This window comes from Propithecus coquereli, unplaced genomic scaffold (assembly GCF_000956105.1).
Source record: "Propithecus coquereli isolate 6110/MARCELLA unplaced genomic scaffold, Pcoq_1.0 Scaffold643, whole genome shotgun sequence".
Classification (NCBI taxonomy): Eukaryota; Metazoa; Chordata; class Mammalia; order Primates; family Indriidae; genus Propithecus; species Propithecus coquereli.
The window spans coordinates 1,038,626-1,063,805 of NW_012152430.1; the positions used below are offsets into that span (position 1 = coordinate 1,038,626).

The following is a 25,180-nucleotide window of genomic DNA, read 5'->3' on the forward strand; positions in this document are numbered from 1 at the left end:
GGCTTGCACATGTGCCTGCCTGTGAGGCCACTGCACAGGCTGCTGGGCTGGGGACAGTTGGGCCCGTGTGGTCCTGGGATCACCTGTGGAACGAGGTCTGATGTGGCAGCCCCGGTGCAGGGCTGGGCATGTGGGGCTCCCGTTGGCAGTGATGAGGTGCCGTTCCTGGCCTGCAGCAGCTTGGGCCGCCTGGGCTGCTTGTCGGTGCAGTTTCTGGAAGAGCTAGCTCTTGCTGACGTGGCAAATTTGGTTTGTTCTCAGCCCCCGCCCCCGCTGCCCATTTTAGTGTGCCGCTCACCTCCACAGAAGCATGTCCCGGCCCTGCCAGCTGGCAGCAGTGCCGGGCTGGTCAGAGCCTCGCCCCTGAGGGGCTCAGGGTGGCAGGCCCTGGAGAGGGGGGCTGCTTTGCCTTGGGGCTGTGTCAGCACAGCCAGGGCCTTGCTTCCTATCATGACCACACACCTGAGCCCCCAGCCCCTCCGTGGCGGCCATTCAGGGCAATGACCAGACCCACGACCTGGCAGCTTTGGATCACTCCCAGCTGGGACACCACTACAGCGCCCTACCCACCCACCACAGGAGGGCAGCACCTGGCTCAAGGGCAGCCAGCTGCAGGCCAGAGAGGAGGCAAGGGGGACAGCAGGGCGAGAAGACAGAGAGAGGAAAAGAAAGCCGAGCACCTTGCCTGGTGCCCAAGGGCCACTAGGAGTCGGCAGTGGGGCCATGGGCTTTCCACTGGAGGCGAGGAAAGAACCTAATAGGGCTGCACACCCCCAGACCACTTTTGTACTGACTGGGGACCACCAACTGCCCTTCTCCGAGCAAAGACGGGTGGAGAGTCACTGCTACTTGGCTCCTGTCCAAGTGCTCAACGATCTTTGCTATGCCAGGTGGTGCCAGGCACTCGCAGGAACATTGGCTCATTCCGTCCTCACAGCAGTCCTGAAAGGTAGATTTACCACCATTTTACAAATGGGAAAACTGGGACAGCCCGCAGAGCTTAGCTGATCTGCCCAAGGCCTGTCAGATAACTCCCAGGGGGTGAGAACAATTGTCCACTAAAGCAGCTGGGCCCTCTGCCTGCCCTGAAGGTGTTCTGCTTCATGTGTACCATGCCACTGCTCGGTGTCACTGCACAGGCTCCCCGACACTCCCGTCCGGAGCCTGGCCATTAGCACTCTTTAGGAGGGCTCCTGCTCTGCCCTTACAGCAATCCATCGCCGTGTTCTCCAGGTGAGCAGCCTGGGCAGACAGGTGGCTGTGCTGCCCGGCAGCGGCAGGTCCGGTGAGCGCCTGCCCCTGGCCTCTGGCCACGTCCAGGACTCCACCAACTCTTGCCACCGCCAATGCCCAAAGGAAAGTCTGGATGATCTTGCTGTGCCGGGAGCCAACAGCATGGTGACCCTCAAGCCTTACAAGCGCATGAAGTGACAAGCATATACTTGCCTTTGTCCCCAGCAGCCCCACTGAATCAACTGACGAGGGACCTGCAGAGCAAACGCCATGAGTATCTCAGCTTTTAGAGGCAGCACCAAAGGTGAGGCCTGAGCCCCCTTTTGTCCTGGGCTCGGTGTGTGGCTGCCTCCTTCCCAGCCTGCCCCGGGAGGGCCACGAGTACTGGCCTGCCAAAGGGAGAGCAGCACATCGGGAGGGGTCCTGGGCTTGGGGCTCCCCTTCTGAGCTGTGTGGCCTTGCCCCCAACAGGGAAGCCTCTGCCACCAGGCGAGGAGGAGCGCAATAATGTCCTCAAGCAAATGAAAGTGCGAACCACGCTGAAGGGGGACAAGAGCTGGATCACCAAGCAAGATGAATCAGATGGCCGCACTATGTAAGTCCCGGAGGCTGGGATGGATGGCAGCAATGTGGGGGGCTGCGGTCTGTGGGTGCCCGACCACACCATTCAGAGCTCAGCCAGGCACGGGAAAGGCCACGGGGTGGGAAAGCCCCCAGGTACCCGGGGGGGAGACGGTGAGGCAGGAATGGCACAGAGGCTGCAGGGGGTCCAGAGGCAGGGGGCCCAGGAGCCACACTTTCAGGACCCATCTTTCCCCAGAGAGCTGCCCTCAGGCCGGAGTCGTGCCACATCCTTTTCATCAGCTGGGGAGGTCCCCAAGGCCAGGTAAGAGGTGGTGCCCAGGTAGCTGGTGGTGGGCCCCAGGGACTCTCCTGTGGCATGGGGCCAGCTGTGCAGCACGGAGGGGTGAGCAGTCCACACAGGACAGGTACAGGGAGGGAGCCTGAGCCAAGAAGGGAGAGGAAGGGTCTGCAGTGAATCCTTTGGCATCCACAGGGAAAGGCAATGTAGGAGTCACTGGTCCGGGCCACTGGCCTTGCTGTGTGGCCGTGGGGCCAGCTTGTTCGCCCTGCGGGGCCTGCATGGTTCCAGCTCTCAACTAGGATCAAAACTGTCATTAAGAAGAAGACTCCTATTCTGAAACCTCCCCCTGCAGGGAATGAGAACATCTCTGAGATGCTTTGGGCAGCTTCGAGAGTCACAGTGCCTCACTCCTGCAGATGGGCCTGATTGCTGAGCATTCTTGGCAATCAGCGTGCCACAGGACACTCACAGGTTTGCTTCAACCGTCTCCCGAGTTCACAGTGACATATTTTGTCAGCTGACCAGGGGGAGCTGGCCTCTATTTTGAGGATTTTCCCATAACAGTGTCCGGGGGGCTCTGCAGTGTGGGCACATCCCGCCGGCATCTGGAGGAACTGCTCCTGAGAGACAAGGGGACTGTGAAATTCAGGCTTGCTCCTTGCTCCAAACAGCTGGCAGGTGGCTGCTCAGGTGGTGGTAGAAGCAGTGGCACTGCTGGCCTGCAGGGCTGCCTCTAGCGACAACAATCTTGCCCTCCCGCGAGGGCTCAGCACCTGCTCTCTGCCAGCTCCTGTGCCGGGCACAGAGGATATGGTAGTGGTCAGGACACAGGCCCGCTCCTCACGGAACTGACACCCCAGGGTTCCTGCAACTTGGCCCCCTCAAGGAGGCTGTCCCTTGTTAAAGACAGACGGCGGGATGGAGAATGCTGGGGTTCTGCGTTGTCCTTAGACCCAAGCCCTGCTGCTGCAGCCCAAAGGCTCTGTCGGTATTGCTGGACAGAGCAGCCGTCTACCGTGTCCTTGACTCCTCACCCGACTACAAGGAAGACTCCTCAAAGGGGCCCGTATCTCCTGGCCTCAGTGTCAGCTCCCCACCTGCTTCCCTTGGCTTCCTGAGTCCTCGGTTGCTGTCCAGCAGGAGGCCTGCAGAACCCAGAGCCTCATGTGTTCCAGCCATTGACCAAGCCCTGGCCATGCCCTCTGGCTTCAGACTTCCACCAAGACTTGGGATGTGGGCATCCCAGGAGCCAGAGGAGGGAAGGCGGAAAGGAGCAGGAAGGGAGGAGCAACAGGCCTTGGCTGGCAGGTGCCTGGCTCTTCTGCTCGGGCCTCACGCACCTTCCTGGAGGTGGCTGTGGCAGGGGCAGGTCAGGGGCCTCCAGTGTGTGCTGGGTTGGCTGGGAGAGCAGAGCGTGGAGGGCTGGCAGCAGGGCAAGAAGAGCTCCCTCGGAGCAGTGCCAGGCACCTGCTGGGAGGAGCTGGCCACGGGCACTTTCCCTGGGGGAGCTGAGTGAGACAGGCAGAGCGGAGTGGGCACCCGGCTAGGGGAGTGAGGGTGGCTGGCTCCCCGCCTCTCTGCTGTGCCAGGACATCCACCAGCCAAGCCCCTCTGCTGCTGCTGGGGGCAGGATGAAGCAGGCCTCGCTTCACCCCACCCTCCTTCCCCTTTGGCAGGCCTCTGAGCACGAGGGCTCCCACTGGCTACATCATCCGGTGAGTGACTGCAGCACCCTGCCTGCCTCCCTGTGCCCACCCGTACCAGCCCCTGGGGAGCTCACCAGCACCTTCTGGGCTCTCTTCCAGGGGGGTGTTCACGAAGCCCATAGACAGCTCATCCCAGCCCCAGCAGCACTTCCCCAAGGCCAACAGAGCTCCGAAAAGGTGTGTCCAGGTGGTGCTGGCCAGTCGGCCGGCAGGGAGGTGTGAGGGCCTGGTCTGTGTTCATGGCAGAGAGAGTGCTCTGCCTGCCAGGCTGTAGGGGCGTGGAGGTGGCAGCTCCCTTCCTGCGCGGGCACGACCAGAGGAGATGGGGTGGGGTGGGGCCAGCAGCCCTGGGTGGATGCGTGGGCCTCTGGGAGGCCCTGGGCCACTGACAGTGCCTTTGCCCTCGGGCCAGTCCCGATTGGCCTGGTCACTGAGGCAGAGGAGTGCAGGAGATGGGAGGGGCTGGGTCCAGGGTCCCCCTGGCCTGGTCCCTGGCACCCTTGGCTGGCTGACGGCATTAAACTGTGTGCTGTAGTCCACCTCCTTCCCAGTGGGCTGAGGTGGCATACTGCACACACACCTTGGCGACAGGCTGAGCCCAGGCTCCATCAGAAAGTAAAGGCGAAGGGGACCGGAGACAGGAAGCAGAGACACAGGCAGGAGCCTGCTGGGCTGTTCCCCTGAGGCACAGCCAGGGCTGCCCTGCTCAAGGTGGTGCAGTTCTGGGTGTCTGGCAGGGCTGAAAGCAAAGAGGAAAGCTCCCAGCAGCCCGTGGTCCACCTGTCACGTGTCTGCTGGGCTGGGTGGGCAAATCTGGCAGCAGGAGGGGCCCACAGGTGGGCACATGGAAACTTCTTGCCTCTGTAGTGCTGCCGGCCTGGTGAGAACAGCTAGCACTGGCCCTCCCCGCCCCTCATCCTCTGGCTACAAGATGACCACCGAGGACTACAAGAAGCTGTGAGTATACAATGCCAGACCCAGCTGGTTCCCTCCTCCAGGGAACGAGCCAAACACTGGGTCCCTGAAGACAGCTGGCCCAGGAGAGCTGGTCCCACTGGCTTGACACCCCCTGTCAGTTGTTGCTGTGGCCTGGAGCCCACCAGAGGGCTACAAGCCCCAGAAAATTGCATGACACTTCAGATCTCAGGCAAAGCAGGGACTTGTAGGAGGGGCCCTATGGGTCTGGAGAGGGGTCTGGGGTCCTGGGTCATGGCCCTGGGGCCACTGCGGGCTGGCTTCAGGCTCTCTGCCTGGGCTGGGCTGGCTCTGGCAGCCTGTCAATATGGGCATTTTGTGCCTAAGTCAGAGCTGCTTCTGGCATATAAATCTTTGGTGTTACCCCTGGAGCTCCCCTTGGGATCCCTCTCAAGGGTTCCCCTGCATGCCCCAGGAGGGGAGCTCTGGACAGAAGTGTGAGTTGTGTTCCACATCTTTCTATTGTTTGTCCCTTGTCACCATCATCCAGTGATGTGGAGCACCTGGGAAATCTTTCTGGGGAAGGAGCGAGGCTTGAACAGGGTCTTGAGGGACAGCTAAGCTCACAGCAGGAGGGCTGGCTCTAAAGCAGGAAGGAGCAAAGGCCCCCGGGCAGCAACACCCTGGTCAGTCAGCCACGCTGCTGAGAGTGGCAGCCTGTGACAGGGAACCGCCTCTCCCCTCCCCCAGGGCGCCCTACAACGTGCGGCGCAGCTCCACATCAGGGAATGCCGAAGAGGAGGAGGCGCCCTTCTCTTCCGATGAGCAGAAACGGAGGTAAAGGTGTTCTCTGGGCACCTCGGGTGGCAGGGCAGGGGCCCTGGTCTTTGAAGACTGCTGAAATGAATTGGGCCAGTTGAAGTGACAGAATGCACAACGTGCGGGCCATCAGCAGTGGCCTGTGGGGTTTGGAAATAGATGTCATTCTGTGAGTACCAGAACCACCCAGTGAGTGCCGGACCGGCTCAGGGGGCCTCTTCAGAACCTTCCGTGGTGTAGAACCTGGAGAAGCCACCTACACAGTGCCCTCTGTGTGAGTGCTGTGTGCAGAGTCCCGGCAGGCCCTGCACGCCCGCGGGACGGGGTGGACCCCACGGTTCTGAATGCCCCTCCGTGCACACAGGCAAGCAAAGCTTCTTGGACCTCAAAGGATGAAAAGCCCATCTGTCACCCATGCTCACTGTATACCCTCTATCCAAGGGGACTGAGCCCACACCACCCAGCGCCAGTGAGCTATGACAGGGAGGGATGGCTGAGTGCCTTCAGCTTGAGGCCTGGGCAGCAGCGTGGCCCCGAGGAAATAAAGCCCCGGTCCCTGGGCTCAGCCTGCCCTCAATTCCACGTGTGCCGAGCTGCCTGTGGCTCAGGAGGCACAGCCACGCCCCCTTGTGGGAGGCCTAGGAAGATCGGCCATCCCAAGGGAAGAGTTCACAGTAGCGAGGGTCCCCAGGTAAAGAACCAGGCCCTCTGGAGCAGCCTGGCATGGGATGCCCACTCTGCCACCCTGGGGAGTGCTCTCAGGCAAGTCATGAAAGCTCCCTGGCTTGCGTCCCCGTCTGTGAGTCATGGAGGATACTAGCTCCTGCTTTCCTGGGCTGAGAAGACTGATGAGCCAATGTGGGCACGCTGGCACCCAGAGCAGGGCTGGGCACACACTGCACGCTCAGTAAATGTTTCTCCCTGGGGTGGCCCTGAGGAATCCAGACTCCATCCTGGGCTAGGCTGGCAGAGTGTGTCCAGCTTGGCACCCCATCAGATGCCACCCACTCCCGTGCTGCCCCAGGTCAGAGGCTGCAAGCAGTGTGGTGAGGAAAACAGCTCCCCGGGAGCACTCCTACGTCCTGTCGGCAGCCAAGAAGAGCACTGGGTGAGTTGCAGAGCAGGGACACCTGGTGAAAGAGTGGTGGCGAGATCACCCCCAAGGCCCTCCTAGCTGGACTTTCTCTGATTCTCAGATGCACATTCTAGAAACTGAAGGGTCTGGCTGCTGCCATCAGGGCGAGTGAGGTGCTGGAAATGGGAGAGAAGCCCAGGACCCTGTGGGGTAGAGCAGTCATGATGTCGCCTGTTGACGGGCTCCACTCAACATGTCACTTTTCTGTTTCCTTTCCAGCAGTCCTACCCAGGAGACGCAGGCGCCATTTATTGCAAAGAGGTAAGTGTCATCAAGACAAGCCTCGGAAGCCTATCGCAGGCCCCAGAGAAGGCCTCCTGCCAGCAGGGGTGTGGCTTGGGTGCTGGGGAGAGGGGATGTGGGGATGGGGAGCACCTGGGGGGCTGTGCTGGCACATGTGGCCGAGCTCTTCCATTTGCCCAGGGTTAATGTGGCTGGGCACCTGGCCCAAGGTGGAGCTGTGGTGTTTCCAGGCTCCAGCTCCTCCAGAGCTCTGTAGCAGAAGCTACCGGGTGACGAAGGAGTTGTTGCCTTGCCTGCCCGTGAGAGGTGGCTAGCTGAGGACCGAAAAACAAGAAAGAGCCAGCATGCCAAGTGTTCCAGGCAGAGGGCCCAGCTGGAGCAAAGGCTGACTGGAACGGGGTGGTGGCCACACAAAGGAAGTGACAGAGAATGGGGTGTTCTTACTGGCTGGATTGGGTTCCTGGGGCGTCTATAATAAAGCCCCGCAAACTGGGGTGCTTAAAACAGCAGGAATAGATTCTCTTACAATTTTGGAGGCCAGAAGTCTGAGATCAAGGTGATGGCAGGGTGGATTCCTTCTGGAGGCTCTGAGGGAGGCACCATCCCAGGTCTGTCTCCCAGCTTCTGGCGGTTGCTGCCGATCCTTGGCTTGTACCTGCAACCCTCCAGCCTGTGCCTCTGTCTTCACGTGGCCTTCTTTTCTCTGTGTGTCTGTGTCCAGATTTCCCTCTCTTAGAAGGACACCAGTCATTGGTTTAGGACCCACTCTACCCCAGTATGACCTCATCTTACCTGATTACGTCTGCAAAGACCCTATTTCCAAATAAGGTCACAGTCACAGGTTCCAGAGGGACATGAATTTGGGGGAGACAATATTCAACCCAGTATGCTGTCCTTATCCTGAGCTGAAGTGGCTGAGCCTCCAGCCTGGGTCACCTCATGGCCCTAGACCAGTTAGACACCACTGAAAGCATGTCCTTCAAAGGCTAGCAGGCTCCAGGGCACCAAGATGACCACGAGTGCCATTTCTCTTCCTGCCTGAAGGGTTGAGGTGGTGGATGAGGACGGGACTTCTGAGAGGAGCCGGGACCCACTTGCTCTGGCAAGACACACTCCTGGCTCGAGCAGGTAACCAACCACTCATCTGTGCCTGCCACTCAGTCACTGTGGAACCTCTGTCAGGCCACCTCCCTTCTGGGCCTCAAGGTCAGTGTCCCCATGTGCCCAGTGACAGGATGGGGCACAGAAATCAGTAAAGTGCCATCTGGCTGGATGTCCCAGAGCTGAAAGGAGCAGCACAGCCCGGCCTCCAGGGAGAGAGTGCCTGGCTCTTGTCTGCTTAGTACTTATCTGTGTCACCTTAACCCTTGCACCGCTGAGCTCAGTGGTGGCACAACACCCCAAGAAAAAGTAGCAACCTTGGTGTTTGAGAGGGCCGACCACCACGGCGGTAGCCCGCCACTGTCAGGCTTGCTCCTGACACTCCTGTGAGTTGCCCAAGTTCAACATGCCTGGGGAGGAGGCTCTGCCCAGCACCGCTCACAGCTGCCTTCTTTGCCAGCGTGGATGGAGGCAGAACCAAAATGTCTCGGGCGATTTGGATCGAGCGCGCATCAAATGTGCCTAGTCCCGCTGGCAGCCGGGCGCTCAGGTGGGTGCCGAGAGCTGGCTCTGGCCTGTGGGCTGGTTCGATGCTTTCCCGCCAGCCTGGCCGGGTCTGGCTGTGGGGTGACAGGGCAGGGGCAGGCTGGGCACTGGCGATCTCACTCCAGGCAGGGCTGTGATTTGCCCTGATTTCTGAGCCCCGAGTGTCCGGGGCAGATAATGGTGTTCTCTTGTCTGCGGATGAAGAGCAATCAGTACCTCCTTGTACTTTGTGCTGAATGGTGCTAAGTCCCACAGGGAGTGCCACCGCCCTGTGTTGCTGCTGTTTAAAGCACCTGCCTGGATTGAGACCTTTGCCTAAATCCAGGTCTGCTAAGAACTACACCTCTGTAGCACCCTTGGAATAGCCCTGAGGCCAGCCATTTGCAGACATGTGACCACCACCCTCAGGGCCACTTCCTCTGTGCCAGGCCCCGTCTCCAAATACAGTCACATTCTGAGGTACTGGAAGTTAGGTCTTCAACATAGGAATTTGGGGGCACATAAGTCAGCCCATAACAGCATATATTTCTCTTTTGAAAAAAGGCAATGAATGGTTTGAGATGCCTTTTAAAAACCAATGTAGGAGGAGAATTAGGTTGTGCTGTATTATGGATTTAAGAGGCATTTTGACATTTATTCCAGAAAATTCCTTTGGATGTTTAATACCCATCATATGGCTGTCATAGTAAGGTGGCTATCTTAGTTTGTTGGGGTTGCCATAGCAAAGTACCACAAATTGGGTGGTTCTAACACGAGAGATGTATTATTTCCCAGTTCTGGAGGCCGGAAGTCCAAGATGGAGGTGTTGGTAGGGCTGGTTCCTTCTGAGGGCTGTGAGGGAAGGCTGCGTTCCAGGCCTCTCTCTTTGGCTTGAAGATGACTGTCTTCTCCGTGTGTCTCTTCACACTGTCTTCCTTCTGTGCGTGTTTCTGTGCCCAAATACCCTCTTTTTATGAGGACACCAGTCGTATTGGATTAGGGCCTGCCCTAATGACCTTACTTTCACTTGATCACCTCTATAAAGGTCACCTCTATAAGGTCACACTCTGAGGTACTGGGGTTATGATTCCAACATATGAATTTTGGGGGGACACAACTCAACCCATGATAGGAGCTGAGGAAGGCAGAGACTTTAAAATGTCAGCCTGGAGCAACTGGATGGCTGGAGGTGCAATTTACAGAGCTGGGAAGAAGTTGTGTTTGGCTGAAGCCATGCTGCAAAGAGCTATGGGCCACAGATAGGTGGCTCCAGACATCCAAGGAAGCACCTGTGTATTTCCCAGGGCGAGAATGGAAACCGCCCGCGGATTGTCTGAGCCACCAGTAGCAGTGGGAGAGAAAGGTGAAAAGCAAATATGCCTGGGTTAGCAAAGCATCCCAAAGTTTGGGAATTGGGAGATAGAGGAACGGCGTGGGGTGCTCAGTCTGGAAAAGAACAAGCTTAGGGGGCCAGGGCCACAGCCTTCCTGTCCTAGGCTGTGTCCCCAGTATGCTGCCTGGCAGAGCAGCTGGGGAGCAGTAAGAGCACAGCTTCTGGCACAAAACAAAACCTCAGCTTTGCCTCGTGCTGGCTGTGTGACCTTGAGCAAGTCTCTTCACCTTCCGTGCCTCAGTTTCCTTGTATGTGAAATAAGGAGAGCAGTAACAGCTCCTTCCTGAGGCTTTCCCAAATACGAATGGGATAGCGCACAGAAAGCACCTAACGTAGTGCCTGGCCCCAAGTCCTTGGGTGCACGTGATCCAAGGCAGGAAGAGACCAATATCGCCGCCTGCTGGCACCTGCGGGAAATGCGGCTAAAGGCCGTGAGAAAGAGATACCCCTCTTCCCCTGCCGCCCCCTCTTCTAGCAGGATGAGTCACGTACTCTTTGGCACAGGCCACTGTCCTTGGAATTTCCACAGGTGGCTGGGGCCACAATGGATGTTCGCTGATGAGTTTTGGGCCTCGAGCTTCAGAAGACTCTGGCTCTGCATTCTCTGAGTGCCTTCCAAAGGTGTGCAGCCTTCCAGAGTGTTCCTGGCCTCCAGTAGTCCAGCTCTGGACTTCAGTCTGGACTAGAGCTGTCTGCGGTTGAGGGGCAGGGGAGGTGGTGGGCTGGTAGGGGCTGCAGGGACGGTGCTGGCAGGGCCACACTCCCTCCGAAGGCTCTGGGAGAGAATCTATTCCTTGTCATTCTCTTAGCTTTTTTCCCCACAGTCCTTGGTGTTTCTTGGCTGGTGGCTGCATCACTCCAGTCTGCGCCTCTGTCTCCACGTGGTTGTCTTCCCTCTGTGTGTCTGTATTCAAATTTCCCTCGTCTTATAAGGACACCGGTCACTGGATTAGAGCCCACCCTACTCTACTAGACCTCATCTTACCTTGATTACATCTGCAAAGACCTTATTTCCAGATAAGTTCACAGGCACAGATACCAGGAGTGAGGACTTCAATATATCTTTTTGGGGGACACAATTCAACCCTGTTAACAGCCGCCCTGAAATAGGTGCCATTTCAGCTGAGTCTTTAAGAAGGCATTGCTCAGGGGGACGACAAAGGAGGAAGAAGGCACAGGGACACGAAAGAGAGGGCAGGCTGGGGTGACACTTTGTCGCTATTTCCTCTCTGAAAGAACCAGAAACATCAGTGAGAAAACACGCTTTACTTGCCTGTGATGTGGCCAAGTCAGGCGCGTCCCTGTTCCCTGGCACCATGTGCTTCAAATAGGCAGAGTGGGGCCAGCAGCCAGGGGCTTTATGCTGTCATCATGAACGATGTCATCTTTAACAACGATGTCGTCATCATTATCGTGAGAGGAGTTGGGCAGAAATCAGAGCTACTGTGTACTGGGCCCCTTCCTGGCTTTTTTCCTCTGGTTACATGGGTGCTCCAGGCCCCTCCCAGGGTGGACGTGGAGGGACAGGGACAAGCAGCCCACTGACCCAGCCCTCCATGGCCTCCCAGTCGGACTAGGTTGGAGCCATACACCAGGGTCAAAGGCAGCTGAGAGCAGCCAAGCTACCTGGGCTCACCCGAAGTGGGGGACTACTCGCCTCCCTGCTTTCACCCTGGTCTCTCCAACCCCTGCTCCTTCCGGGACCCCTGAGTGGCCTTTCTAAAGTGTCAGCCTGATCCTATCAACCCCCCGCCCCCCACTTCAAGCCCACCCCGTGCCATCCCTTTGCGACCCCAGATCTGGTCTCAGTATTCAAGGCCCCTGCCAGCTTCCACCTCTTCCTCCCACCTCCCTTCAGCTGGCCTGGGTCGGGCTCCACCTCCACGAAGCTTGTCCAGTGCCCTGGGGCTGGATTTGCTCTGGGGCCCACAGCACAGTACAGTCGGTTCCCACGCCACTCTGCCCCCACCCTGCCCTCACTGGGCCGGGAGCTTTATCAGGCAGGGCAGGCTTGGGCCTCTCTCTTCTCTGCACCTGCAGAGCCTGGGGGCAACTGAAGGATGGAGTGGGTGGCTGCAGTGTGACTTGGGCTGAGGCCTCACTCTGTGGACCTAGGGAGGTCTGCTTTGGGGTGAAGGATGCACCCTCCATATAACACCAGGGAGCTCCAGATTCTCTCCAGCCCTGGCCAGCAGCATGGCCAAACCTGCTGGGCGTCAGGCCCTGCAGTGAGGCCAAACAATGTATCAAACTCAGAAGGATGTGTGGTCACCCCGGGCCAGCTGTGAGCATGGCTGGCAGTGGAAAACCTCAAAGGGGCCCTTTGTGGACCGAGTCGGTGCAGTCCTCCGGTTCCAGCTCACAGGCACCTGGGCACTCGCCCTCCAAGTCTCCGCCATCCCCTCCCACTGGCTGTCATCCCCAACAGTCCCCATCAGCCCCTGGACTCAGAATCCCCCCTGGCCTTGCAAGTAGCCACTTTGGGTGCCCCTGCAAGTGGTTGGCAGCATCGCAGGTGACAGCCACAGGCCAGGCATTGGGGCTGCACCCGAGGGAGGACTGCCTGCATTCAGGTCAGGGGTGGGAGGCTGGGGCGTGCAGGTCACCGGCCTGAGCTCAGCTGCAGCAGCAAGAAGACTCAAGGCCCAACAGCAGAAAAGAGGGAGGGGGTGATGGGTGTGGGTGTCCCAGCGCACTAGCCGGGAGGCTCCTGAGGGAGAATGTCCTCGGACACCTAACACAGGTGGGGAAGAGGGAGGCTTTTCTCACCAGCAACTCTCCGGGTCTCTCCCTTGGCACACAGCTCGAGAGGTGAGGAAATTGTCCGCCTGCAGATCATGACACCCAGGGCAGGACTCCGTCTGGTGGCCCCAGACCTGGAAGGCATGAGGTACGGGGCCCTGCTGCTGTCCTGGCTCCCTGCACAACATTCTAGAGACGGGGTCAGCAGGGCCCAGGGGCTGATTCCGCCACCGTAGTGCTCACAGGTTGGTGGGAGGCATGGTTGACCTGGGTTCTCTGCCCTTGTCTCATTCTTTCACTCAGCAACTGTCATGGAGTGAGCGCTTGGTCCGTGTGAGGCCACAGGTCAGGCCCTGGGACCCAGTGGTGACCCCATCTGCTGGAGTCGAGCATGAGCTAGGTCAGGCCTGTCATGTGCCAGGAGCCCCCGGGAAGTGCCGGCTCAGCCTGCTGAGCCCTGAAGACAGGACCAGCCAGCTGTGCTGGGGGGACACGAGGACTGCGGAGCCCCCTGAGGCCACTGGGGCAGTTGCCCTGCCTGTGTGAGGGGGCTGGTGGGAATAAGGCAGGGTCACTGGGCCAGCCTCCACAGCTCTCCATGTCACTGGCCCATGCTGGGGACAAGGAGAGACAGGAGGGCCCCCACCAGCAGGGAGCATGATGGGCCCAGCCCCTGCCCTAGGGTGGGGACAGACAGCCAGGTGACAGGCAGGCAGGGTGTAGGGGCTGGGGTGCGAGTTAGGGGAGATCTGAGCAGGGAAGCCCAGAGTCTGGAGAGGGGGCGGGAGTGCACGCTGGAGGTCATCAATCCCCCTAATCCCCGGGCCGGTGGGAAGCCTTTCACCATCGTTGTGGGGGTGCTCAGGGAAGGCTTCCTGGAGGAAGTGACATCCAAGATGAGTCTTGAGCGACCTCTAGGTCCCTTTACTCTCCTCCTTGGCTCCTCTCTCTCTAACCCTGCCCACTCGCAGCGCCACCCCCAAGCAGGCACCGACTCCTGTCCATTTGATTCTAGAGATATTTCCACCCCTCCTGCCCCACTGCGGGTCCAGGCTTCCACCATCACTTGCCCAGCCACCTGGCCCTGTTTCCTCCTGTCCTGTGGCCAAACTGCCCTCCTGTCCTGTGGCCAAACTGCCGTTAGGCAGCCCTCTGCAGAAAAGCCTGCAGTCCCCTCCGCCCCCTCTGCAGCCTGAGCTCCTCCCTTGTCCTGCTGTCGCCTCCCAGCCTTTGTCTGTGCAGCTGTGGACTCTGCCTGGAGTATCCTTTCCTCTTGGCATTGTGCAGTCCCACCTCAAGTGTCCTCTCCTCTGGGGCACCTTCCTCTCCTGCGTTTCTTCCTCAGGCAGTGTCTGAGGGGCTTTCCTGCTGAGGTCACACAGCACCGTGTTCGTACCTGCGCCAGAGAATCTTCCACACTGTGTCACAATTGCCCACTCAGAGACCGGTCTCCCCAGGGGCTGTGGCTCAGTGCTCCCTGCATTCTTTTCTGGCCAGAGCGGCATGCAGGGACTGCTGCTGGCATGACTGACTGCGCATCATCCGGCACGATGTCTCTAGTAAGGCGACGTTGGAAGCTGCTTCCTTGGTTCCCCTAAGGCGACCAGTCTCTGAGGAATGGGCAAAGTGACCCTGAGAGATGCAGAAGGGAGCAAAGCTGCTTGTGTGGAAGGCCCCTGCTGTGTCCCCCACCTCCAGAGCCCACTGAGATCCCTTAAGAGGAGAAAGACGAAAAGCTAGTGGGGGAGGGGAGGGCGGGGTAATGGAAGGACTTAGTGTTTGCTGAGTAAACTCATTTGATGAGTTTGTTTGCAGGCACCCAAGTCAGCATATGAAGGAGGGAGGCATGTGAGGGTTTGTGAGTGAGGTTTGGGAGAGGCAGTACTGATGACTTGACAACATGCGGCTCCCTGATGACCTCAGAGAGGACAGAGACAGAGGGGAGGCTGAAAAGGTGGTTAGGGTCAGTTTTACACCGAGAAGGAATCTAGTCCAGATCACAGCTCTTCCTCTTATTGTTTGCAACTTGGGGCAAGTCACTTGGGCTCTCTGTGCCTCAGTTTGCTTGTCTGGAAAATGGGCATGGATGATAACAGTGCCCATGTCCTGGGGGTGACGTGGAGAGTTAATGCATATAAAGGCACGAGAACAGGCTCTGGCCCTCAATCAACAGTAGCTATTAATAATGAGGTTTTGAGGAGCAGCCAAGCCATCAACAGCAGGTTTTAAGTGCCTTGGAGACAACTGGCATTTGAGGATGAGGTGACTGCCCCAGCTAAGTGTGAGTGGCTGGTGCGTGGCTAACTTACGTTTCTTTCCTCCATAGGTCTTCCCCCAGCCACAAAGACAAGGAGGCACCTTGCTCCAGAAGGCTTGAGAGGGACTTGGCTGGTGAGGAGGCTGTCAGGGGCACTGACACAGACTCCGAAAGGTAACTCACAGCAGGGAGCAGACTCGTCATCTCCAGCTGAAGGGCCTTCGTGGTCCCTGGCCCAAGGTCAATGGATGAAGCTGGGACCAGCACTGTCCTGTTCCAGCTGTGTCCTCAATGCCTGGGATAGTGCAGGAGTTCAATAAATATCTGTTGAACAAACGAATGAATGAATGAGGCCTGGGGAGGGGAAGGCCCCTGCTAAGATCCCTCAGGGAGCCAGCTGCAGACAGTACCAAACACCCACTGTGCCGCCCTTGACCCGCACAGGGTTCCTTCCATTCACCTGGAGCTTCCAGGGCAGTTTGGGAGAGCTGGTGACCAAAGGATACATGGCCCCCATAGAGCATCTAGCAGGGACTTTCAGGATGACCTGTGGACAAAGGGGGACATTGCGCATGGGGAGGGGGATCAAGGATGGGAAGTGGGGCTGTGGTGGGGCATGATGGGCTTGGTGAGCGGTGGCTGCAGGTTGAGTATTCCTCAGAGGGAACCTGGTAGCCAGTAACAGGTAAGAGCCCACATACCCTTCTGGCCACTGTGGAGCCTTGGAGCCCCCAGTCGGGACTCTGAGCTGGGAATGAGGAAAGGGGGCCCTCTGTGGCTTTGGCCCTTGCTCTGTTGGCCATCAGACCCCCAATGTGCAGGCCTCCTCCTGAGGGTCCACCTTGCTCTGTTTCTTGGCTTCACTCTTGCTCCCAACCCATCAGGTTTGGAAGAAACGTAGAAATACTTGCTGTTGGAGTCAGCTTGGGCTTGGCTCAGCTCCAGTCAGAGTAGCCAGGGCCTGTGCTTCTGGTCCTGAGGCCACTCTCATGACATTTGAGTTAGACAGTATCAAACCCAATCAGTGTCAGCAAATGCTTCTCTTCTCATACCAGGTCAAGTGCACAGTCAAGTGGTGGCAACGTGGGATCCGGAGCCACAGGGTCCCCACCTGAGGGCTTGGCTGGAGCAGATGTTGCTTCTGAAAGAGGAGGGTAAGCTGCCTCGGGGAGGCGGGTTCTGTCATGTCTCTGGTCACTTCTTGTCTACTGCTTCCCACACTCCGTACCCCACCATAGCCTTTGTCCGTGGGCTTTCCACTTCTTGGAATCACCTATGCTTGAATCTTATTCCTTCTTCTGCCTCCTGCCATTGGCTCTCAAGTTCCTCCAGAGCAGGCACAAGGCCCCCCTCACATCTGGAGGCCCAGCCCCAACCTGGGCAATAGAACGAACGTGCAGGGAATGCATGCAGGGACAAAGTAACGAATGCATGACCGAATGATGGAGGAATCGGTGCCTTCTTACTTCCTGGCTGAACCCTGGGGACCTCACTTCCCTTCCAGCAGTCCCACAGCCTCTTTCCTGCCCCAGCCTCTGCTTGGCCACCTCTGCTCTGAGGTTCAGTGCGATGGAAAGCAGCGGCCTTGCTGAGAGTACCTGGGAGACAGACACGTCCAGCGGGGCTCTGGGTTCCGCACCTGGGTGGAGTCAGGGGCCGCTTTGTCAGGTGATTTGGGGAATGGCAAGTCCCACCCGTCCCTAAGTGGTTTCAACCCAAGCATGAGTCATCCTTGGGGACAAAGGCTAGGTATGCAGATGTTGGCAAAACAGTTCAGTTCCAAACTGTGCTAGAGCCCTTGTGGTTGAGAGCAGATGGCTAGAGAGGAGTGGCAAAGCTGCCCCCACGCCCTTCCGCAGTGTGGCCAAGGAGGGATCCTGAGGAGGAGCCCTGCCGACTGCTTTCCTGCCTGGCCCTACCCAGCTGCCCCCACCTCCCCAAGGCCACCAGGGGCCCCTTTCCCTCACTAATTTAATAGTTTGCAATTGATACCTGGAGCCAGAGCCCCAACTTCTACATCCAGGACCACAAGCCAACAAGGGAAATGGACAGCAGGCCCAGGCCTCTGAGCAGGTCCACGGAAAGGCCCCTGCCAGACACTGGCTGCTCTGAGCTGGCCCCAATGGGTGGGATGTCCTGGAGCCCAGCCGGTGCAGTCTGCATCTTGTTGCTGTCTGCACAGGCATCAGAAGGATCTTCTCAAAAATACGTTAGATCACATTTCTCCCCTGTTTAACCTGCCAGTGGCTCCCCACTGTCCTTGGAATAAAGTCCAAATCCCTTTCCACAGCCCACGGGGTTGTGTACTGTCGGGACTTTGGCCTCCTGCCACTCTCCCCATGCTGGTGCAGATCAACTGGCTTTGCTCATGGCCATCGTAAAAACTCCTTTATCGTCTTTCCAGAGTAAAGGCTGTTTCTCATGGAAACAACCACTATTCTTTTCCATTCATTTTCATGAGTTTACTTAATAATTGAATTTAGTGATTATGGTTGCAAGTACAACTGACATAAACAGGTTTGGGACCAGACACGAGGGACTCTTAGCTGCTACGCTGCTTAAGTGGAGGGCACAGGCTTGTATAGGCAACGGGGTGCCCCATGGGCAGTGACTGTTCAGCATGCTGGGAGCATCAGTTTTCCTGTTTTTCCCCAGGGGAAGGCTGGGTAAATCCGTATCAAGTGGGTGGATACAGATGGACTGGGAAGGGACACTGCTTGTACACGTGGCCACAGGGCCCAGTGACAACAGGAACATGTTAACATATGTTACAGCCTGGGCGTTATTTGAAGTACTTGGCATCTGTGAACTCATTTACTCTTCTCATAATACTTATGAGGCAGACATGATTCTCATCCCTATCTCACTGTTGATAAAACTGAGGCCCGAAGAGGTCAGGTAATGTGTCCAAAGTCACACAGCTCGTAAGTAGCAAAGCTGTGATTTGCATCTTGGCAACATGCTTCCAGAGAGCATGCACTTCACCCCATGCCACACTGCCCCAGGTGTCAGGATGCCTTGGGATATAAGTACTGTGCCCCAAACATCCGTTTGAACAGCTCCTCAGTCCTTGTCATCTGTCAGAGACAGAAGCCACCCTCTCGAGAGAGGGTGGACATATAGACACAAAGTCCTGAACCCGAACCAGGCTTGGCCTCCTTCCACAGGCTGGGCTCGGCTGCTAGCTTCGCCCCTTTCCTGGATGATCGGGATGTACATGGTGCCAACTCTCAGTCCTGCAAGCCCGGACCAGCAGCCATCAGGTAAAGATGGGGCAACTTGGGTCCCAAGCAGGAGTTAGGAAGAGGAATGACAGGGACAGCCAGCCAGCACTAGAGGGCCCAGTCCAGGGGGCACATCGCAGGTGACTGGGAAGGCCAAAGGCTCCAGGGACACAAAGGTATGAGGGGAAGAGGTTGTGTGTGTCCAGGCAGTAGGCTTCTGCTCTATTTCATCTACCGATCTTCCAGTGGGAGTGACCATTTTGCTGGAGGTGTGTGGAGCATTTGGCAAGCCCTAGTAAGGAAAGATCTTTCTCGACTCCCACAAACTCCAAGGAGGTATAGGTCGGGTAAGGATACTGGAACCCAAAACCAGGAGGAGACTTCCCCAGGGAACCCGAGGTGGTCAGGGGCAGTGCTTGGTCTTGAACTCAGGTGCTCAGGCCACATCCAAGGCTGACGCAATGTTATCACACACAGTGGCAACTGTGCCACACTAATGACAGGAGTAAGAAGCCAGCCTTTCCGGTGAGAAGGCAGCCAGGAAGGGGAGCCTCCATTGGTCTGAGGTCTCAGTGGGCCCCTGTGCTTCATCCCTTAGTTCCAGTGCCACTTTGGTCTCTGCTGTCCCGGCTGATAGGAAGAGTGACAGCACAGCAGACCTGGAGGACACAAAGGAAGACCCAAAGGGGTAAGGCATCAACAGACAGTGCTGAGCTTCTCAGGTGGACGTCAGCCTTTGGTTGGGGAAGGGAGGCCCAGCGAGGCTTGTGAGCTGGCCTGAGGCACGTGGCAAGGGCAGAAGCCCCAGCTGGAACCCTCTGGCTTCTGGGCTCCGAAGCTTTTCACTAACCCTGTTGTACTTCCGGCCAGTAAGTACATACACCATAATCAGGAATGGTCACCTTCTTTCAGTCAGCAACCACTCTGACAGCACCTGGCCTTTGCTGGGGCATACAGACAAATAAGACGTGGCCCTGCCTTCAAAAAGCTCTCAGGTGGTGGGGTGGGCAAAGCCTGGCCCAGGTTGGAACAACACATCAGGAGAAGGGGGCTTCGTGGGAAGGTGGCTTTTGAGCCACCTCCTGGAAGGAGTTCACCTTCCTGGTGAACCTTGAAAGGTGAACAGGAGTCCTTCAAGCAGAAGGAACAGGATATACAAAGGGCTCAAGAGAACCTGGTGTTTCCTGGGCACCATTCATAGCCGGGCATGGCCAGCAGTGAGGGTCCTTGTCAGGGAGTGCTGGAAGAGGAGGCTCAAGTAAGCAGGCAGGGGCTGATTGGCATTTGTACCATATTGTTAATGATCATAACAGCTACTTAATTTGGGGGCACCTACTGTGTGCACAGCCCTCTACTCACAATGTTTCCTAAAGTTCTCCCCACAGTCTCTTAAGGTTTATGTCTAACTGGAATGAGAAACAAAGGCCTGGAACCCAGGTCTCTGTGCCTCCTGGGAAGTATAGTGCTATGAAGAAAACAGGCAGGGTGATGGTGGTGAGGGGGGCTACAACTTAGGTGGGCGGAGGGGGCCACTCAGAAGAGCTACTCTAAAGAGAGGGAAGCACCTGTAGAGAGAGCAGGGAGAAGAAAGCAGATAGGGAACCACAAACCTAATGACCCTACGGTGGGAGTGTGCTGCGCCCAGCTGGCGAGGGGGACCTTAGATGGAGCAGGGTCTTGGTAAGCCATGATAAGGAGATTGGCTCTTGTTTCAAGTTTTAAGCCAAAGAGCCTGATATGATTTAGATGTTTAAAAGCTGAATGCATGTTTGCATTTTCACACCACATTGCAGTTGCTTTTTGTACTTAAACCAGGATGCTGGGGAGTGGGGTGGGTAATGGATACCCACAGTATGGGGCCTTATTATGTGACTTCATTTCTGCTTCAATTTGCTCTGACAACAGAGAAAACAATAGCTGACACCTGTAGTGCGCTGTGCTAGGAGCTTTACAGTCTTCCCAGCAACCCTGTGAGATGGATGAGGTGGGGAAGCTGAACCACAGAAAGGTTAGGTGACTTATCCAAGGCCTTACAAGAAAAACCTCAGGGGAAACTAAAAAGCTACTTTATGAAATATGTTCTTTGGAGCCTATTCTCAAGACCCAGAACCAGTAACTTCTAGCTGGTTAACACATAAAGCATGATGTATGATCTCATCTGATCCTCCTGGAACGTGGTAAAGGATCAGGCTTCTTATTATGCAACTTGACAGAGGAGGGAAACTGAGGGACACAGTCCTGTGACACACACAATTAGGAAAAGAGCCCAGATATGGCCAACTATAGAGCCCAGGCTCAGAACTACTTTCCTCTGATGTTTAAAAGTTTGCTGCACGTGAGAATCACCTGGGAAGTATTAACAAACAAAACAAAACCGAACTAAAACCTTTCTTAGCCCCAGGTGGAGATTTGGATTTAATTTTTCTGGGGTGGACCTTCATTATCCACGTCTTTGTAAAATTCCCCAGTTTATTCTCTCCAGTGTAGGTTAAGAACCATTGTTCTAGGGTAGCGGTTGTGAATCAGGGGCATCTCTCGAACCTCCCAGCCCCCTAGGGTACATCTAGCAATGTTCAGAGACATTTTCCGTTGTCACAACAGGGGATGAAGATACTACTAGCTTCTAATGGGTAGAGATGTGGGACGCTGCTAAACAGCTTGCAGTGCACAGGACAACGCCCGCGCCTCTCCCAACACACACGACAGAATTATCCTGCCCAAATGTTAATAGAACTGAGGCTGACCCCCTGCTCTAGAGCGTCCGCAACCTGTGTGGTGCGCTAGACCGGGAACGGAAAAATAAACGGGGCGGCCCAGAGAGGAACCTCCCGCCCTCCGGAGTCTAGGCGACAGACGCGGCACGACTGCGCCTGCGCGGATGCGCATCCGACTCGCGCGGACCCAACTTCGCGCTCGCGAGATTCGGCGAGCGTGCAGCCGTCGCCAGTGCGCCTGCGCTCGCCGCCATTTCCTGCAGCCGCGAATCCGGGTCGCAGTGGCCGCCGGGAAAACGCTCCGTCCGCCACGCGAAATGGCCGACCCGGGCGAGATCGGCCACGACGGGGACGCTCCCGGGGCCGTGGCCGCGCCGGCCGCCAGATGGCGCGCCAGGATCACAAATGGGCCTGCCGCCCCTTGGGGCCCCGCCCCGGGCTCTGGCTGCCCTTCCCCCCACAGTACAGTCGGCTGCGGTGGCCCGACAGGCCCGGGGTGACCGCGTGTGGACCGTCGCCGGCCCCCCATGCTCTGGCGCAGGTGGGAGGAAGCGCGGTGTCCGCACGGAGCCCGAGGGGGCTCCTGCGGCCCGACCTTGTTTTCCAGGGCGCCCATAGGGACCATCGCCTCTTGGACGGTGGACACTGGTGTGCAGCGATGTCCAGGGGCAGGCTATGCACGTGCGCGGAGGGCAGCTGCACCCTCCACCTCGAGGCACCTCGGGCAGACCTGGGCTGGGCTGTGGCGCTCAGGGATGAGGCGTTAGTTCCCTAGAGTTAGATGAGGGCGCATCATGGGGCGGCGAGGTCCTGCAGAGCAGGGGAACCTTACTCTTCCCAGACTACCACGCAATTTCAACTGTACGATACTCTAGAGATTTGCCCTATTCTACCTTGGACCTGATCCATCAGCCCTACAGGGAAGCCTAGTGGTTGAGAGCATGGATTCTGGTGCTTAGGTTCAATTTCAAACTCTGACACTTACGTTGACAGAAAAGCAGCCAAACTCTAAAATAATTTAAAGGGGTTTATTCTGAGCCAAATTTGAGGACCATGACTGGAGGCACGCCTAAGAAGCCTTGAGCAAGTGGATTCCCTGTGGCTGGGTTACAGTTTGGTCTTATACATTTCAGGGAGTCAGAGATTAAAGGTAAAGTCATAAGTTAAGGAAGACATACATTGGTTTGGCCGAAAAGGTGTGACATCTCTAACGGGGTTGAGCGGGGGGGGGGACTTACAGATTATAGATTGGTTTAATGACTATTTCACCTGTAATTGGTTAAAGAAATGAATCTTTGTCCAAAGGCTTGGAATCTTTTTAAGTTAAGGAAGTCTGTTAATAAGAGACAAGTCACCAGACGTATTTGTTGTGTAAATTGAGGAGGATCTACAGGTTTGTCTTTCATAGCATTTGGCCTGTTAATGAGTTACAAAGGTTATCTCCAAGAAGGGAGGGGGGCTTGATGAGGCATGTCTGACCTCCCTCCTCATGGCAGGCAATTCAGTTTTAGGGTATCCCCTTTGCCAAGAGTGCGTCCATTTAGTCAGCCAGTGTTGGGGGGGAGCCTTAAGATTTTATTTTAATTTACAATTCCCCCCATTGGCCAAGATCTGCCAGAGGCAGCCTCTGTGGCCAAACTCTTATTTTGTCCCATCCTTTGGTGGGGTGATGTGGCTATCTGCCATGGGTCCATGCAGGCCCTCTGTGGGACCCTGGTGACCAAGAGGATTAAATAGCCAAAAGGACTTACAGCCCATTAAATGTTTTAGGCCAGACAGGACTGGAGGTGGACAGGCACTTATCAACCTTTTCAAACCTTCTAGGAAACACAAAGAATAAAAACCAAAATGTCAATGCCAAGGCTACACAATTAATTCATCTACAAGTGTTGAACTACTATATTTTAGGTTTAGTTGCAGATTTGTAGCAAACATAAGTGTTATTAACCATTTAAGCTAAGGGATTTAGAGACTTTCATTGTGTCATATTTTAGTCTCGTTAGTGATTTGTCCTAAGGTGGCTGATAAATTACTTGTTATATCTCCTTTCGCATAAACCCCATAACTGAGAACATTGTACTCAGGAAGTTCTAAGTCTGTGGGAAGCAGGAAAAATTTTATGATTGGGATGGATATCTGCACCACGTGGCATAAAAGACAAGTTTTTAAGTAAGTATTTATTTAGGCTTCTGTGTGCCCCTCCTTGATCTGGAGGATCTAAACTAATTCCATCCCTCCAAATCGGCCTTTATAATCTCATGGGTCCCCCTTCCCAGGATAGTCCCCGGGCCTAGACAGAGGATGTTTGAACAGGGAGTTGGCAGTGAATAACAGGTTGGGCGTGGCAGGATTCAGTAGTTTTAAATCCTGGAAATATCACGTAAACTTGCTGTTTACTTAAAACTTGTCATGACTCTGGAAAACAAAGCATGTGAATTCGTAATGTTTTAAATAGAAAGTCATAAAAATTCCCATGTAATTAATTTCTGTTCCTTTCGAGGTTGAGTTAGTGATACTTGTGGACATATCAGTTTTCTAATTAAAGTCCTGGAAGTTTGTTTTGTTTTAGTTCAATGATATATACTCTTCAAAGTTATCAGAAACTGGTATTCAAGAGAACTTGTCAGTCCTTTTCATGACTTTCCTTGAAGAAGCAAACTTTGGACTTAGCCAGTTTAAAAAAAACACTTTCTGAGATGAATTGAAGTAAAATAAAAAGTCTTAGACTAGCCATAGTTAAAGAGACAATTGACAAACAAAGTTGGTTATTTTTATGGCATGCAGCAATTTAACATAATAACCATAATTATTACTGATAACATACACCAAGACATATCAATATTTTACAGTATTGGAACATATATTAGTAACATGCTTATAAAAATATAATCCAAAGAAAGTTAAACACCATTTCATATTTGACAATGCTTCCTCTATGGTTTTAAACATGCCAAATGAGCCTAATATGTCTCTCTTAGACTTTCAGTGGCCTTAAGATATAAAAAGCTAGTTTAAGGTCAAAAAGCTGATTTAGAATTTGGGTTTTGGAAAGCTTGTCAAATATCAAAGGCTTGAAACATTTGTTCCAATAGAATCAGAAGCCACTACAAAATAATTGTCATTTATTTAACCAAGAGTGACAGTCATCAAAAGATTCTAAAGGCGATACAGGAAGTGATACGGGTGTAAACCTTAACCCTTAAAGTTTAGTTTTCCTACTTAGTCAAAAAAACCTAATAAAGACAATACAAGGATTATCTTGATAAAGCGTAAAATCTTTGCTTACTTTAGGCCAGTTACCAAAAAGGTAAACAAAAACCTGTAGTGTGATTTTTTTTTAATTAGAAAAGGAAACAGGTTGTAGACTCAAAATGAGTATATCATGTAATTTCATTAAGAGAAAATTAATATTTTAAGAAAATTTTGTTTCAACCAAAATTTTTAATTTATAGCCAACTGGATCACATACAAAATTCCTTCATAAATTCGCTTTTATAAACTTTATCCCAACTTTTATGGACCACCTACAAAACATGCTTAAAACTTTCTGTTTTGCCCTAACTTTCTCTTTTCCTAAATATCCAGTCATTTTAGGACAAAAAATTCCACACAAGATCCTTTCTTTACAATATTATTCTCCGTTCTATTTAACCTTTCTTAACCAAAATATATTTCCACACTCATTGCCTTTTTACATCTCTTTCTCTTACTCCCAGATTACTTTCTATTTTATTGTTTTCTTTCCACCATATTTTGATTCAACCTTTAAACAACCTCTGAATTGGACAAAATTACATATATTTTAATAGGAACACATTTTATGTTTCTTTTATAATTTTTCTTACTTAAATCATATCTTATTCTTTGGTACACTTTATATATAGAATCACATGCATTGAGTAGAATTCTTATTTTTAGTAACTTTAAATTTTAGTGAAAGCTTAAAAAGCAGGAAGTCATGAATTGTTCATCATAAGACACTTGTTGTCATGAAACAAGATTGCAGGTTACTATAAAATTATAGTCATTTACTTAGCCAAACTGATAATTCAAAGATTTTTAAAATGCAGAAATCTTATACTCTTTTAGAGGAGACTCAGTTTCCTAAACAATCACAAGACCGAATATAGACAAACTCAAATATGAATTAGGAGGCAAGCCTTTTCTCCCCCCACGCCTTTTTTGCAGTTTATTCAAAAGGTGAACAAAAAAAATCTTGTTATTTCTAAAATCTTTCGTTATTCCTATTACTATCATATGAAAATCTAGTTGAAAAGAAAAAACCAAATTTTACCTTTTTTTTTTTTT

General features: G+C 54.3%; 1 protein-coding gene across 7 annotated transcripts in view; it reads left to right on the forward strand.

Moving 5' to 3' along the window:
• The first annotated feature begins 1,503 nt into the window (after window positions 1–1,503).
• ZNF185 (zinc finger protein 185 (LIM domain)) overlaps window positions 1,504–25,180 on the forward strand; it is a 55,461-nt gene continuing 31,784 nt past the window's right edge. Inside the window, exons 1-16 of one of the 7 annotated variants that reach the window (XM_012659951.1) lie at window positions 1,504–1,537; window positions 1,705–1,828; window positions 2,054–2,119; window positions 3,775–3,813; window positions 3,904–3,981; window positions 4,672–4,761; window positions 5,470–5,556; window positions 6,563–6,646; window positions 6,896–6,934; window positions 7,961–8,044; window positions 8,478–8,567; window positions 12,739–12,825; window positions 15,004–15,108; window positions 15,990–16,088; window positions 18,102–18,197; window positions 18,757–18,846. In XM_012659951.1, coding sequence (XP_012515405.1) covers window positions 1,504–1,537; window positions 1,705–1,828; window positions 2,054–2,119; window positions 3,775–3,813; window positions 3,904–3,981; window positions 4,672–4,761; window positions 5,470–5,556; window positions 6,563–6,646; window positions 6,896–6,934; window positions 7,961–8,044; window positions 8,478–8,567; window positions 12,739–12,825; window positions 15,004–15,108; window positions 15,990–16,088; window positions 18,102–18,197; window positions 18,757–18,846 — 1,292 coding nt within the window. Of the gene's footprint in view, window positions 1,538–1,704; window positions 1,829–2,053; window positions 2,120–3,774; window positions 3,814–3,903; window positions 3,982–4,671; window positions 4,762–5,469; window positions 5,557–6,562; window positions 6,647–6,892; window positions 6,935–7,960; window positions 8,045–8,477; window positions 8,568–12,738; window positions 12,826–15,003; window positions 15,109–15,989; window positions 16,089–18,101; window positions 18,198–18,756; window positions 18,847–25,180 lie in introns of those variants that run through there. The other 6 variants (XM_012659953.1, XM_012659954.1, XM_012659952.1 and 3 more) reach the window with 6 other exon arrangements.